Raw genomic sequence first — 16,655 nt, 5'->3', positions numbered from 1 at the left:
TGGGAATAAGAAATAAGGTTTTGCTGGCTACTCGCAGTCTGGGAACAACAGCAGTATTTGTTTTCTGTGTTACAAGTTCCTCCTGCCTCCCACCTCCCTGGCTGCCCCTTCTTGGGCTGCCTTACAAGGGCCTCTCTTCGTTTTCCCGATGAGATGTGGTGCCTCTGAGAGTTGTGTTCCAAGCCTCCTTCCCTACCCCCTCTCCCTGGGTGAGCTCATCCATCCCTGGTGATCGGGAATGGCTTTAGTGACCAGTGATGGTCCCAGACCTTCTTCTCTACCCATCCCTTTCTCTTGAGCTCCAGACTCATACATCCACCTACTTCCAGAACAACACCTCAAACCTTGTGTCTCCAACCGGAATTCATCTCTTCTCCTCCAGCCCCTGTCCCAGTTTTCATTTTCTCAGTGAGGGCATTTATCTTCCTCCTCAGCTGTCCAAGCTTTGGTTTCTTCCCCTCTCTCTCACCCTACCGACTCCAGCCATGAGGTCCAATCAGGAACCATCTCCATCAGCTCTCCAGTCCATGCACTTTTCATCTTGTCCAGCCCCATCATGTCTTAGCCTCTGAATTGGTCTCCCTGCTTCCAGGTTTTCCCTCCTCCAGGCCTCACTCCACATGGAGCCTGAGTGATGTTTCCAAAATGGAAATTGGATCATTACTATTGGTTTCAGGATGAACACCAAATTCCTTCCTGTGGCCTGGAAGGAATCTGACCCTTGTCTGCCTTTCTACCTTCATGCTTGCCACTCCAGGCTCAAGCACCAAGGTCTACCGTCCCACTTTGGTTCACTTCCTTCAATGTTTAGGCTATGACCTGGGGACTTCCCCTTGGTCCTTCCCCCGCTCCTGAATGTTCCCCCCATCCCTCCTCCCCTGGCCATACCCATCCTTCATGTCCCTGTGGGGACATCACTTTTCTAGAAGCTTTTCCTGCTCCCCAAGTCTGGCTTAGCTGTCCCTCCTTACAGCCCCTTTCAGATTGCATTTAGCTCGCTGTTTATTTACCTTTCTTCTCCCACTGGACCATAATCAGCTTGAAGGGAGGGACCCAGGCATCTGGGTCACTTCATTATTCTCAGGGCCTAGCAGGGGGTCTGGCATATAGTAGACGCTAAATAAATATCGAGTAACTGCTTGAACGAATAAATGAAAGAATTGAATATGTCGAAGTAAATGAAGACCAACCAAAGGAGAAAAAGCCTAACTACTCAGAGCTTGCTATAGCAAGGGAGTCAGCCACCATCATTTGCTTTTTGGCGGAGACTGAAAGGCAGGCAGAGGAGTAGGAAAGCTTCATAGTGGAAAAGAGGAAAGGCTTCAGTAGGTTTGACTGGAGACCGTCGGCAGGGAGAAGCTGTAGGTGGGCTCACTAGAAGTGGGGCATCCTATGTGGTTGGTTAGGGGCGCATATTTAGCTTTCTCTGGTTGGTCCTAAAATGGAAGTGGGGCAAAATTAGGACAGCGTTACTTCTTCATCAGGTCCTGCCCACTTTGGGTCTACTGTTACGGGGCTTATTGTTTTGCTTCCTGGACTGGTCACTAGAAATAGCTAGCTGACTTTCTACAAGTCCGACTTATAGACAACAGGCTGGCTTCCTGGGCCCGCAACCGTGGATGGTGCATTGGTTTCCTGGGCTAGCTGCTGCAGATTGTGGGCCAGAGTTTTACTATTTTTTTCCTAAAGATTGGCACCCGAACTAACAACTGTTGCCAGTCTTTTTTGTTTTTCTTAAAGATTGGCACCTGAGCTAACAACTGTTGCCAATCTGTCGTCTTTTCTTTCTGTTTTTTTTTTCTTCTTTATCTCCCCAAATCACCCCTGGTACATAGTTGTATATCTTAGTTGCAGGTCCTTCGAGTTGTGGGATGTGGGACGCCGCCTCACCGTGGCCTGACGAGCAGTGCCATGTCTGCGCCCAGGATCCGAACCGGCGAAACCCTGGGCTGCCGCAGCGGAGTGCCCAAACTTAACCACTCAGCCACGGGGCCGGCCCCAGAGTTTTATTTTTATATGTGGTCTGGTTATTGCCCATTGCATATATGGTCTCTCAAACTAATATTTATTGAGCATCTACTGTATCCCATGCTCGCTGTTAAGTGTGGTATCTGTGGCACTTATTTCGCACAATACCTCTGTGGGGTAGGCGTTGCCATTTCTGCTTAACCCTGATCAGCTTCTCCTTCGAAGCTCCTGCTATCCACGTGTTCTGTCTTCTGCCCCTCCTTTAAGTCCCCCTGAAAATTCACTGAGGGCTGGGGCTCCAGCGTTCTCCTCCAGCCTGAGGTTGCCCTCTTCCCAGGCGTGTCAGTCTCCTTGCTCAGTTCCCTCTCACAGTGCTGGTCGCCGAGTTCTGGATTTCTTCATCTTCACTGACTTCCACCTCTGAGTCTTTTCAGTCATCTGTGCCTTAGTCATCAGGCACATCAGTCATCATTGCCAGGAAAGTCCCCATCTCTGAGAGACAAACCCTATTATCCACTCTGTGATTGAAATCCCTTCCTACCCTTTTAGCTCTCCAAGGCAGTAATTAATTCGGGGTAAGGGCATTACAGTAAATTTCAAAATACTTTAAATACTTTTTGGTATTTTCTAAGATGTCTAAAAGGTATAACATGAATAATCAAAAAAAAAACCCTCTAAACATTATTTTTTAATCTTTAAAAATAAGTGTCACCTACCTGCACACCTGTTACTCTAGCTCTCTCCTTCAGGATGGAACAGGGAAGAGAAGGATTCCGTACAGCATTATATAGTCATAGTCGTGCTCCAATCAGAACCCATAATGATGAAGTTCCTTTAAAATGAAGTTACCGTTATTATTTGGGAAGGTCTCCAAAAATCACGAGACATGCAGTTGACATAAATCACGTTTGAGTGGCCATGTTCCAATATGCTGAGTATGATGGTTAATTTTATGTGTCAACTTGGCTGGGCCATGGTACCCAGTTGTTTGGTCAAACACCAGTGTAGATATTGCTGTGAAAGTGTATTTTAGATGTGATTAACATTTAAATCAGTAGACTTTGAGTAAGCAGATTACCCTCCATAATATGGGTGGGCCTCATCCAATCAGTTGAAGTCCTTAAAAGAAAAGACCGAGGTGCCCTGAAGGAGAAGGAATTCTGCCTCCAGAGTGCCTTCAGACTCAAGATGGCAACATCAACTATTCCCTGGGTCTCCATCCAGCCTGCTGGCCTGCCCCACAGATTTTGGATTTGCCAGCCCTCACAATCTCATGAGGCAATTCCTTAAAATTTCTACCTATCTGTGGGTTCTGTTTCTCTGGAGAACCCTGACTAATACACTGGCAAGGGCCAGACGTGTCAGACAAAAATTTCCCCACACAGCACAATTGAAGACAAATAGGACCTACCTCTGGAAATTACTTCCCACCTCTCCCCCTGGCCATGAGTCTTCTGTACCTCTAATTCCTCCTAATTAAATAGGCCTAGCATCTGATAACATGATTTTAAGTTTGTTGACTGAGGGATTATGCTTTCACAGGTGGTTTTCAGCCAGTGTGTGATGTCATCAGCGTTTTAAGCTCCTTGTTTCCAAGTTGAAGAAGGAAGAGTCTTAACATTATCCTTGAATAAACAGTGTTCCCCTAACAGGCTGAGAGATGTGTTTATCGTAAGGCATCCTGAAAGTCAATCTGTGTTAAGCCTTCAGGGCTGGGGCACAGCCAGGTTTGGCACAGTCTAGAGTTTATACCATTTGGAGGTCTCTCTTTAGAAAAAAGAGCACAGAAATGCCTTACTTTTGCAATATTTCAGTGATAAGTACTCATAGGAACACCTTGTTCTGGCCCTTCCCAGGGCTTTGGAAGGGAGATGTGAAGCGAGGGACCTTGGAGTTTAAGCTTTATTAGCTTCAGAGTAAATCTGCCTCTGCTTCTGGGCTTTTCCGGGTGGGGACAGAGAGAAGCGCGCTGGCCTCTCCTGAGGTTGGTTCCTGCTTCCTTGGGGAGGAAAGCTGGGGCTGGCATGCTTCCAGCTGCTGGAGGAAGACACATTGCTTTTCCTGGAGATCCAGAGTATTCTTCCCCTCTCAGCCCTGCCAGTGTGAGGGGCCGGAGCCTTGCCTCACCCCCATCCCTCCCCTTGCTCCCCTCTGTGCCTTCACCCCTTGTCCCGGAGTTTGCCAGGGCCTGTTTCCCACGCTCTTGCACACTGTTTCCTTAGGGAGTGTCCAGGGATGTTTCAGATGACAATGTGCCGCCTGTCTTGTCCTCCATCCTGCAAATGCCAATGCCTCTCTATACTTAAAGCTTTTCACTCACTGAGGACAGCGTGGGAGGTGGCGTAATTGCAGCTGCTCCATAAATGGGCACTTTTCTCTATGGTCCTTCTCCCCACCTACGGCCAGCATCTCCTCCCTTCTTCCTGCCTCTTCGGACCTCCAGGTGCTGGATTTATGCATCTCACAGAAGCAGATTCATGCTGTTAGAAGAGGTGGCTTTCTGATGGTACCCGGGATAAGTATTTTTGTACAGTTTGCTTTCACTATTTCACTGGACGTACTAGCACCTCCTCTCCGCATTCTGGGAGAAGTTCAGGGACTGGCTGAAAGTATCTGCAAATTCCAGGGGGCTGACGTTCTCAGGTTTTCTCTCAGCTCTGAGTCCCTGCATCTTCAGAACCACTGAGCTCATTCGACCTCACGTTTCATGGCAGTTCTTTTCCTCTCCTCCCGCCAACTGAAATATGGCCTTTCCTCTGATCTCGCCCCAGAATCACTCGCGCGAGACTGATGGACGTGTATCGGAGACTTGACTGAAGGAGTTGGAACACTGAAGTTGTTTGACCTCACAGCCGAAAACAGACAGCTGATAATTATATTTGTCATCCTCGCTTCTTCCAAACACCTTTGGGAATTCCTCCCTTACCTCTTTTTTCCCCAGACTTGAGCCCTTGCTGAAGTGATCGCCACCCTTTTCCCCTCCTCCCTTACTCCCTCGGAAGGCAGAAGGAGCCTCACTCAGTTTGGATTGAAAAACAGCAACAACAAAAACAGAAGCTCTTCATCCCGCTGTACTTAGTGTGAATAAAAACAGAGAGAAGTCAAGACAACAGGAGCCCTCACTGTGATGCAAAAACAGACCCTCTCACGCTCACACACATTGAAACACTTCAGCTGCAGGTACACACATGCACACACAGAGCCGGCCCCGCCGCAGACAGATAGAACCCTCCCTGAGTCCCCAGTGACTCTCCGTCTCCCTCTGTTTCCTCCTCTTGGATCCCAAAAGCTTCAGAGAAAAGCACTACATCTCATTCTCACTCCCTGTAGGTCCATGGCCAGGAACCAGACAGACTGAATAGGGAGACCGGGAAGAGACAGACCTGGAGAGAGGCGAGCAATAAATAGAAGGAATCCTAGGAGCTGGAGGGTTTATTTAGGAGCAAGGAAGAGGACTCCTGTGATGGAAAGCCACATTGTAGATCCAGGACATTTCTCTGCTGTGTACATGGTGGGCGTCCTCAAAACTCTCATTACAAAGGGCATAGCACAAAGACAGATACCAAACCCTAGACGGTCCCATCCTGCAGCTCGGCGCCTGCTCTGAACTTCTCCAAATCTTCGCTGCTGGAGCCCATGGGGCATGGCTGGTATTTGGCACCTGGGGCCTCTCTCCAGGAGGACCAGTGATGGTGCCAGAGGCTGCAGAGACCATAGACAGCGGCCACCGTGGCAGCTCCGAAGCCCAGATGCCAGCAGAAGAAGATGGTGAGGAAGGCGAGGTCTGTGGGGTTGTCTCCTTTCCAGGGCTGCCCGGAGGGAGGAACGTACATTACCACACAGAGCTGCAGCAGCCAGTTGCCGAGCACCTGCAACATCCAGGCCTTGAACACCCAGAATGGAGGCTGGTCAGGGGCCCAGACCTCGATGGTGAGCACCAGGCCGAGCAGGATGACAGGCACTATCAACAGGAGGTGCACGCGGATCTCTAGGGTGCCCTTGTTCTCAACGTGGGAGGCCATCAGCAGCGCCAGCACATAGAAGGCCAGGGCCTCGGCTGCTCGCTCCAGCTTGATATTCTGCCGCGCCCAACACCACTGGCTCAAGATGTCCACCACACCACTGACTAGGAAGAACCCGTACATGGTGGCATGTTGCCAGTTGTCCTTGAATAAGAACGGTCGCTGAGGGTCCTCCCAGTCTACCATCATCAGTCGGTTTTCTCCTGGTGGGTAGAAAAACTCGGCCATGATGCCGATCAGGGAGATGACTGCCTTCACGACCCCTTCCACAGGTACCGACGGCCACGACCTGTGTCCTCGCTTCTCCCTTGGGGGTAGAGGGGGTTTGAGGAACCTCTGTCCCCGTAGCAGGGCCAAGGACATCAGCACTGAGTAGTAGAGTGAGAAGATGAGGAAGAACATCCCTGGCAGCAGGTGTCCCTCGAGGGTACCCATGATCTCGGTGTGGGTGTCGAGGCCAACAGGGTGACAGCTGGCAGATAAGCAGCAACCTCACAGGGCTCTCCTCACAAGCGAGAGTGGCTGCTTCTGAGCCGTGGAGAGATGTTCTTGATCCAGCCCCACCCCTAACTCACACACGTGGAAACGCTTACCACCTGCCCTGCTGGAAATGTGAGTCACTCCCTGGGTGGGATCTCCTTCAGGGATGCGCCTCTGCACCTCGCTCTGTTCCTTACTTGGGTCTGCTAGGCCCAGAATTTCAGCCTCTGCATCTCACCACAGGCATTCGTTTCCCCTTTCTCTCACCCACCCCTCCATCGCCACCCCTCTACAAAGAGAGGGGAGGGAAAGAGTGAGGGTGCTCCAGCAAAGAGGTGTGGTGACTACTCTTTTGTAGCGACTGTCTCTCGGTGGTAGGCACACTGCACAGTTTTTGTCATTTAAATCGACAAAATTTGTTAAACAAATTTTTCAGCTGACATTGAGACTCAGAGGGGTGAGGGGACATGCACAAGGTGACACACCTAGCAGCCAGCACAGCAGAGCCACGATGTGGATCCAGGTATACACATCTGTTCACGAAACCTAGAGTTGGTACACAGCAAAGTGACTGATCTCAGCTCCAACACTTTTTTTTAAAGCTAACTGGATCTCTTGGAGCTCCTTTTTTTAAATATGGGCCCTGAGCTAACATCTGTTGCCAATCTTTTCTTTTTTCCTTCTTCTCCCCAAAGCCCCCAGTACATAGCTGTATATTCTAGTTGTAGGTCCTTCTGGTTGTGGCATGTGGGATGCCGCCTCAGCATGGCTTGGTGAGCAGAGCCGTGTCCACGCCCAGGATTCGAACTGGTGAAACCCTGGGCCACTGAAGTGGAGCTCACAAACTCAACCACTTGACCACAGGCCAGCCCCAGCTCCAACACTTGCAAGTCACATGACTTTGGGCAAGTCACTTTGTCTTCTTCAGCCTCAGTTTCCTGATCTGTAGAATGGGAATAGTAATTACTTCATAGGTTTGTTGTGAGAATTAAATAGAATAATGTATGTAGAGTGTCTGATATGTGGTAAATAGTTGATACGTGGTGGTGATTATTAGTGATTTTACTATTGTTATTACCAACGTTCCTTGCTAAATACCTGTGATGCTGAAGTGGTTCAAGTATTTCTATGAATGATACCAAAAGAGGAATCATAAAGAAAAAAAAGTGAAAAACTTCCTTACATTTAAAAATTTTTAAAGCTTTTTATTAATAGAAATTAAACATTGCAATTAATAATTTATTTATATATTAAAATTCCTGTTACAAAACAAATTTTGAAAGAAAAACACTGTAAAATTTTAAGCAACAAAATGTTAGTCTCTTTACAATGTAAAAAAGTCTTACAAATAAAAATATTAAAAATGAAGATCTCAGTAGGAAAAACGGGCGAAGGACATGAAGTGGTTATTTCTCCAAGAAAAACTATAAATTCTTAATAAACCTATGAAATTCAAGATAATAAACTCAATGGTCAGTAAATGAGTAATACTGTAATCAACACGATACCAGCTATGGACTGAAAGTTTGTCTCCCGCCTCAGATTCACATGTTGACACTTTAAACCCCAGTGTGACAGCATTTGGAGGTTGGGTCTTTGGGAGAAGATTAGGTTTAGATGAGGTCATGAGTGTGGGACCCCCATGATGGGATTAGTGCCCTTCCACAAAGAGGAGGAGCAAGAAAGACCGCTCAGAAGAATGTATTGTGTTGTTGTTGGGGAGAGTGTTCATACATGTTTGTTTGACCTGGATGGTTTATTGAGTTGCTCGAGTCCTCTATTTCCTTATTTCTCTTCTGTCTGGTGGTTCTTTCCATGTGCATTACCGAGGAAAGGCCATGTGAGCACAACGCGAGTAGGTGGCCATCTGCAAACGAGGAAGAGGGCTCTGCTCAGAACCCCACCACGTTGGCACCCTCATCTCAGACTTCCAGTCTATAAAATTGGGAGAAACGAACATCTCTTGTTTAGCCACCCAGGCCATGATATTTTGTTAGAGCAGACTGAGCTGACTAAGAGGGAATTTGGGGACTGTGAGGTGGCGTGCTGCTGCAACAAATATCTAAAAATGTGGAAGTGGCATTGGAGCTCGGTAATGAGTAAAGGCTGGGAGAGTTTTGAGGTGAATGCTGGAAAAAGACAAGATTGCCGTGAAGGGACAGTTAAAGGTGATTCAGGTGAGGGCTTAGAAAGAAAAGAGGAGCCTTATAGAGAAAGCTTCCATCTTCTTAGAGAATACGTAAATAATCATGAACAGAATGTTGGTAGAAATGTGGACTATAAAGGCCATTCTGGTGAGGCCTCAACAGGAATGAGGAACATATTCTTAGACAATGTAGGAAAGCTGATCCTTTTCATAAAGCGGCAAAGACCTTGGCTGAATTGTGTTCCTGTTTAGTGTTTTGTGGAAGGTAGAACTTGTGAGAGATGAAACTGCATGTTTAGCTGAGGAGATTTCTAAGCAATGTATTGAAGGGGAGGTTTGGTGTGTTGCGACTACTTATGGCAAAATACGAAAAGGGAGAAATGAATTGAAGAAACAATTGTTAAGCAAAAAAGAACCAGAACTTAAAGATTTGCAAAATTCTCCGGCTGTCCATATTGCAAAAAATGGGCAAGCTTGTTCTGAAGAGAACACTAAGGGTATGGCCTAACACCCATTTGCTAAGGAGATTAGTATGGGTGTGAACCAAAGACCTAATCAGCCACCCCATCAGAAACACCTGCACTTGGAACTGAAGGGGACAGGGCTGAGACCAAATGAAGGAAGGCCATTGAACTTAGATCCTATAGGACTGGATCATAGAGCTATTTGGCTGTGAACCTGTGCTATTTTTCAAGACAGGGGAATAATGATCCTAAAGGCAATTCAGGTATCATCAGGGCTGCCTTCTTTGTTTCAAAAGCGGGAGGCGGCATTGCCTGGGTTTCAACAGGCCACACAGTAACCACCTGGAGCCTGGGGGGTGGGGCCACCCACATGCATGAGGCAGCCACCTGCCCAGAAGAACCACAGGGTTTGGGTTGCCATCCCAGTGGGACCTGAATGCAGGACTACCACCCCAGTGGGTCCGGAGGGGCAGAGCATTGACCCTAAGAGAATTATTCTCCAGCCCTCAGATCTAATGATATTTGCCTTGCTAGATTTTGGACTTGCTTAGCCTTGGGACTATCACCCCTTTCTTCCAATTTCTCCCTTTTGCAATGGGGATGTCTATCCTATGCCTGTCCCATGACTGTATTTCGAAGCACGTACTTTTCTGGTTTCACAGGTTCACAGTTGGAGAGGAGTTTTGCCTCAGGATGAATCCTACCTGCAGTCTCACCCATACCTGATTTAGGTCCTATTTAGATGAGACTTTAGATTTTAGAATTGATGCTGGAATGAATTGAGATTTTGGGGGCTCTTGGGATGGAATGAATATATTTTGCATATAGTCATGATTTTTAGGGGGGACCAGGGACAGTGTGTTATAGACTGAATGTTTGGGTCCTCCCACATCAAATTCATATGTTGACGTCCTAACCCCCAATGTGATAGTTGTTGGAGGTGGGACCTTTGGGAGGCAATTAGGTTTAGATGAGGTCATAAGATGGGGCCCCCGTGTTGGGACTTGTGTCCTTATAAGAAGACGAAGAGGGACCAGAACTCTTTCTCTCTGCCATGTGAGGACTCAGCAAGAGGGGGTCATTTGAAAGCCAGGAAGTGGTTCTTCACCAGGAACTGAATTGGCTGGCACCTTGATTTTGGACTTCCCAGCCTCGAGAACTGGAGAAATAAATATCTACGATTTAAACTACTCAGTATGTGGTATTTTTTATGGCAGCCCAAGCTGACTGATACGTTGGCCCATTGGTTGTTTAAGAGTGTGCTGTTTAATTTCCACAAATTTGTGAATTTTCCAGTTTTCCTTCTATTATTGATTTCTAACTTCATCCCACTGAGGTTGGAGAAGACTCTTTATATGATATCTGTCTTTTAAAATTTATTGAGAACTGATTTGTGGCCTCACATGCGGTCTATCCTAGAGAATGTCCCACGTGCACTTGAGAAGGATGTGTATTCTGTTGTTGTTGGGTAGAGTGTCCATATATGCTTGTCAGATCTGGTTGGTTTACTGTGTTGTTCAAGTCCTCTATTTCCTTACTCATCTGTCTGGTCGTTCTATCCATTACTAAGAGTGGGGTGTTGAAGTCTCCAACTATTCTTGTAGAACTATCTGTTTCTCCCTTCAGTTCTGTCCATTTTTGCTTCTTATATTTTGAGAGTTTGTTATTAGGTGGGTAGACGTTCATAATTATATATTCTTCTTCTATTGAACCGTTTACTGATATATAATATTCTTCTTTGTCTCTTGTAAACTTTTTCGATTTAAAGTCTATTTTGTTTGATATTGCTAGAGCCACTCTGCTTCTCTTTTAGTTAGTATTTGCACGGAATATCTTTTTCCATCTTTTCTCTTCAATCTATTTGTGTCTTTGGATCCAAAGTGAGTTGCTTGTAGATAGCATATGGTTGGTTGGATTATGTTTTTCATCCATCGGCCAATCTCTGGTTTTTTGATTGGGGAGTTTAATCTGTTAACATTTAAAGTAATTACTGATAAGAAGGAACTGTCTTTTTGCTGTTTGCTACATGCCTTATAGCTTTTTTGGTTCCCCATTCCCAGCATTACTGTCTTCTTTTGCATTTAGTTGATTTTTTGGTAGTGAAAGGTTTTAATTCCCTTCTCATTTCCTTTTGCATATATTCTATAGCTATTTTCTCTGTGGTTACTATGGGGATCACACTCAGCATCACCGAGTTATAATAATCTAATTTGAATTTACACCAGCTTAACTTCAATAACATGTGAAACTCTGCTGCTATACAGTTCTGTCTCCATTCTCTTTCAATTATTGATGTCACAAAATTACATCTTCATGCATTGCATGCCTAAAATCATAGACTACTAATTGTTTTCAATGCCTTAGTCTCTTAACTTGTGTAGGAAACAAAATGTGGAGTTACAAACCAAAGTTACAGTAATACTTGCTTTTGGACTAATAATTGTTTTTAAAAAAATGTATTAGTCACCTAAATCAAGTAGAAAACAAAAAATGAAGTTATAAACCAAAGTTACAATATTACTAGCTTTTAGAATTGCCCATGTGTTTACCTTACTGAGATCTTTATTTCTTCATACGGCTGCAAGTTGCTGTCTAGTGACATTTCATTTCAACCTGCAACTCCCTTCAGCATTTCTTGCAGGGCAGGTCTAATAGTAATTAACTCCCTCAACTTTTGTTTATCTGGGAGTGTCTTAGATTCTCCCTCACTTTTGAAGGACAGTTTTGCCATATATAGGATTCTTGGTTGACAGTTGTTTTCTTTCAGCCCTTTAAATATATCAGCCCATTGTCTTCTAGCAAACACCTTTCTTATTTGGGTAAGGTTTTGGTTACTTTGATTCTGAGCTGCTTCTGCTTGTATTTGAGAGCCTGCACTTTCCACCCTCCACTGCCTCTGCCAGCGGCATTGTCAGTGCCCTCCTTTTGCTTCTTGTGTCTCCGAGGTTGCTGACATCTTGCTGCTTATGATGTCACTGTAGTCACGGGTGCCACCACTAGGGTCAGCAGGCTGCGAACACCTTTGCTGCTTCCCAGGTCACCTGGGTTTCATGGTCCTCCACTGTGACGGGGGAGGGGGAGAATGGAGTGAGAGCTGGTGTGATAGGCACCTCCACCATGTTTAGGTTTGTTGGGTCTGTAGGTGCTACAGGTATGGATAGGGGCCCGAAGTTGTGGACCCCTCCGCAGCTGGAGAGGACTGGGGTTGCGGGCTCCACTGTTACTGTTACCTGGCTCTCTGCACTCTCTCCATGGGCTTGGGTGCTGCTGCCACGTGCATCACGTGTGCTGCTGCTCCTGAGTTGTCTTGGGGTGCTAGCAGCACGGCTGCTGGGTGCTCTGGGTTCATGGATGCCACCACTGCTGCCAGGATCTTGGAGTCTTGTATGAAGCCCTGCTGCTAGTAGGGCCAGTGTCAGGGGTGTCCCCACTGGAGGCTGGGTCATGGGTACTGCTGTGGCTCCTGAAGCCTCAGGTAGTAGGTACTACCCCCAACTACTAGGGGAGGGGGAGGGGCTAAGCCGTGAGTGCCACTGCTGTTCCTGCCGCCAGTGGCCTTTTTGAAACCTCTGGTCACAGGCACTGTTGTCACTGCCCGGAGTGTCCACATCTTGGATGTAGCCCCTGCTGCTGGAAGGGTCAGTGTCAGAGGCTCTGCCATCGGGCAGGGGACAGGCTGGGTCACAGGTATCTCGCAGTTCCCAGAGTCTCCAGTTTCAGGCCCTCAGTGATTCCTGGAGTCACCAGGAGTGTGTGTTGCCTTGATTCCTGGGGCCTCTGTTGATGGGTGTTACCTCAGTTCCTGGAGCCTCTGTTTGCAGGCACAGACACAGATCCTGGAACCTCTGGTCTTGGGAGCTGCTGCCACTGCTGCCCTAGTTCCACTGCCTCCAGGAGGTGCAGTCCACCACCTTCAGATGAATAGATGAATGGATCTCTCAGACGTTCTGCAGAGAGCCCTTTCTTGGTTAACAGATGTCCTACTGGTTCTAACTGAGAAGGGAGAGACAAAGGGAACAACTCACTCTGCCGTGATGCTGATGTCCCTCCTCACCCACTGTCTTCTGACCTCCAAACTTCCTGATGAGAAATCTGCCGATAATCTTCCTGAGGATCCTTGTATGTGATGAGCTGCTTCTCTCTTGCTGCTTTCCAGATTCTCTCTTTGTTTTTGGCTTTCATCAGGTTGATTATAATGTGTCTTGATGTGGATCTCCTCAAGTTCATCCTCCTTGGGTTTCATTGAACATCTCAGATATTTATACTCATGTCTTTCACCAATTTTAGAAATTTTTCATCTACTTTATCTTCAAATAGTCTCTCTGCCACTTTCTCTCTCTTCTCCTTCTGGGACTCTCACAGTACATGTGTTGGTCTGCTTGATAGTTTCCCATGTGTCCCTTATGCTTGTTCACTTTAAACTGCTTTCTTTTTGTTCCTCAGACTTGATAATTTCAACAGCCTTATCTTCAAGTTCACTGATTCTATGTCCTGCCTGATCAAGCCTGTCTTTGAATCCCTCTAGTGAATTTTTCACTTCAGTTTTTACACTTTTCAGTCCCAGAATTTCTTTTTTATCTTCTTTTTATGTTTTTTTATCTCTTTGTTGATATTTTCCTTTTGTTTATACATCATTTTTTGGACTTTCTCCATGTCTTCGTTTAATTCTTTGAGCATCTTCAGGACAGTGATTTAAAAATCTTTTTCTGGTTGGTCTGCCATCTGGTCTTTCTCAGGAACAGTTTTTGTTGATTTACGTATTTCTTTGAATGGGCCATGCTTTCCTGTTTCTTTGTATGCCCTCTGATTTTTTGTTGAAAACTGGACATTTGAATCTAGTAATGTAGTATCCTTGGAAATCAGAATCTCCTTTCCCCAGGATTTGCTGTTTTTTTGTTTTTGAGTGTTGTAGGCTATCTCTTAGCTGGGGATCACTCTGAGGTGTAAACTTAAGATCTCAGGGCTCTCCTTAGCTTGGTCTTTTCCCTGGGCATGTGCAGTGACTTTCTAAATTCCCCTGCATAAGTGATTGCTTTTGAGTGTCCTAGTACTTAAATGTCTGGCTTCTAAAAGGTGAAAATGATAGAAATGAAAGGGAAAAAAAAACCCTGGTGCTGGCCCTTTAAATGCCCTGGCAGTTACTTCAGCCAGAGGAGGAGGGGTTTGCAGCAAAGAAGGACAGTAATGGCCATCCACCTCTGTGTCTGCAGTCAGAAGCAGCAATCAGGGACCAGAGCACAGATCTCTGGTATTTGGAGAATGGGGTCTTTATTGACCACCCTTGCTCCTGCCACCTGTGTGCAAGCTGTTCCTGGAATGTGTGTATGGCTGCCTAGGAGGTGGAGGATGGGTAGCCACTGCCGAGATAAGAGCTAAAATTAATAATTTACCATCCAACCCTTCTTCTAGAAGTTGCAAGCCTTCAATAGACTCCAAAGTTCCAAAATGGTTACATCAGATGGAATCTGCGAGTACAAGTGTTGTCTGCATGAGGAGCTGGATTCTTGGTGCTTCTTACTCCACCATCTTCCCAGAATCCTCTTTTGTTCCTTTTTCTATTTTCTATCTGTTGATGAATATTTCCATTTTGTTCATGCATTGTTTTCTTGACTGTATCCACATCTTTCTTTAGTTCCTTCAGCACCCTTAAGACAGTTGTTTCAAAGTCTTTGTCTGGTAAGTCCACAGTCTGGTCTTTCTCATGGCCAGTTTCTGTTGACTTACTTTTCCTTTGAAGGGCCACGCTTTCCTATTTCTTTGTATGTCTTGTAACTTTCTGGTTTCAAAATTGGACATTTAAATCTTAGGATGTGGCAACTCTGGAAATCAGATTTTCCCTCTTCTCCAGAGTTTTCTGGGCTTTTTTTTTTTGTTGAGGAAGATTATCCCTGAGCTAACATCTGCCACCAATCCTCCTCTTTTTATTGAGGAAGACTGGCCCTGAGCTAACATCTGTGCCCATCTTCCTCTACTTTATATGTGGGATGCCTACCACAGCGTGGCTTGACAAGTGGTGCCATGTCCACACCTAGGATCCGAACTAGCAGATGCTGGGCTGCCGAAGTGGAACATGTGAACTTAATCACTGTGCCACTGGACTGACCCCCAGAGTTTGCTGATTTTTGTTTGTTTGCTTTTGATTGTTGCAGAGTGTCTCTGTGCCAGGGATCAGCATGAGGTGTAGACTTGAGGCCTTCTCAGCTTTTTTTTTGGTGAGGAAGATTGTTACTGAACGTACATCTGTGCCAATCTTCCTCTATTTTGTACATGAGATGCCACCACAGCATGGCTTGATCAGTGGGGTATAGGTCCTCTCCTGGGATCCAAACCTGCAAACCCCTGGCCACTGAAGTGGAGCATACGAACTTAACCACTAGGCCACCAGGCCGGCCCTATCTCAGCTCTTTTCTGAGCCTATCTTTTTCTCTGGGCATGCACAGTGGCTTTCTAAATTCCCCTGTATGTATGCTTGCTTTTGAATGTCCTAATCCTTAAAAGTCTGGCTCCCAAAAAGGAGAAAGAAGGAAACATAAAGAGGGAATTAAAAGGGCTCTGTTTTTTAAAGTGTCCTTGAAGCTACTTCAGCTGGTGGGGATTGTAACAATGGTGGTCTGCCTCTGTCTGACCTGCTGTAATTAGAAGCAGCAATAAGAGATCATCTCCAATATTTGTAGGAGGAGAAAGTGTTTATTGTCCACTCTGGCTTCCTCAAGCCCCTCTAAGAATGCTAGGATGGCTGCCTGCCACAGAGTTGGGGGCGGGGCTGCGGGATCATAACCACTGCTGTGCGAGGCTGAAATTGATAGAAAGTAACTGGGGTTTCCTGTCCAAGCCTTCCCCTGGAAGCTGCAAGCCTTCAAATACACTCCAAAGTTCCAAAATAGTTATATCAGACATATTCTGTCAGTATAATTGTTGTCCGCGTGGGGAGACAGATTACCGGCACTTCCTACTCTGCCATCTTTCCTGACATCACTCTTTCATTCTCTTTTACATGCATTCATTCATGTGTGTGTGGTTCTATGCCATTTCATCTCACGTACAGATTCATGTAACCACCACCACTTTCGCTGTCATATCTTAAAATTCTTTCATTTCTCTGTCTTTCGGCCTCAATTGAGTTGTCAAAGACATGGATTGTCTATCCCTTTTTGGTGTATAACATTGGGGAACTCATGCTGGTAAGACCTAGAGAACAAGACGTAGTAGGTGACCTAGATGACTTGGCCAAACACACCTTGTAGAGGGTGGGAGGGAAATGCAAACGCAGGCGCGTGCCACCATATCAAAGGTTCTAGGAGCCCAGCAGTCTGTAGCACATCAGGCTGTTCTGTCAAAGGGAAAGACAAGTTGCTGTGCCTTGTGCTCCCCCACTAAGAAAGAGAACACATTTGGAGTCTCAGGATTGTGGAGGCAATATACACAACATCTGAGTGTGCTGTTGTGGTCCTCTTACAGGGTTTTCCAGATGGTTTTTAGGTGGAGGCCAGTGTAAAGGAAGAATTTCCAACAGGCACAGGTTGTAGTGGAAGCAGCTTTATCTTTGCCTAGTGGATCCAGTGGTGGTAAATTACA

General features: G+C 46.1%; 1 protein-coding gene across 1 annotated transcript; it reads right to left on the bottom strand.

The window, feature by feature from the left end:
- Positions 1–4,596: 4,596 nt before the first annotated feature.
- LOC123286003 (transmembrane epididymal protein 1A-like) lies at positions 4,597–6,545 on the bottom strand. Its single transcript, XM_044771224.2, has one exon. It carries the CDS (start codon positions 6,423–6,425, stop codon positions 5,538–5,540), a length of 888 nt encoding a protein of 295 aa, XP_044627159.1. The 5' UTR covers positions 6,426–6,545; the 3' UTR covers positions 4,597–5,537.
- Between the last annotated feature and the right edge of the window lie 10,110 nt (positions 6,546–16,655).

Source organism: Equus asinus, chromosome 5 (assembly GCF_041296235.1).
Source record: "Equus asinus isolate D_3611 breed Donkey chromosome 5, EquAss-T2T_v2, whole genome shotgun sequence".
Taxonomy (NCBI): domain Eukaryota; kingdom Metazoa; phylum Chordata; class Mammalia; order Perissodactyla; family Equidae; genus Equus; species Equus asinus.
This window is presented reverse-complemented; position numbering and strand designations above follow the sequence as displayed.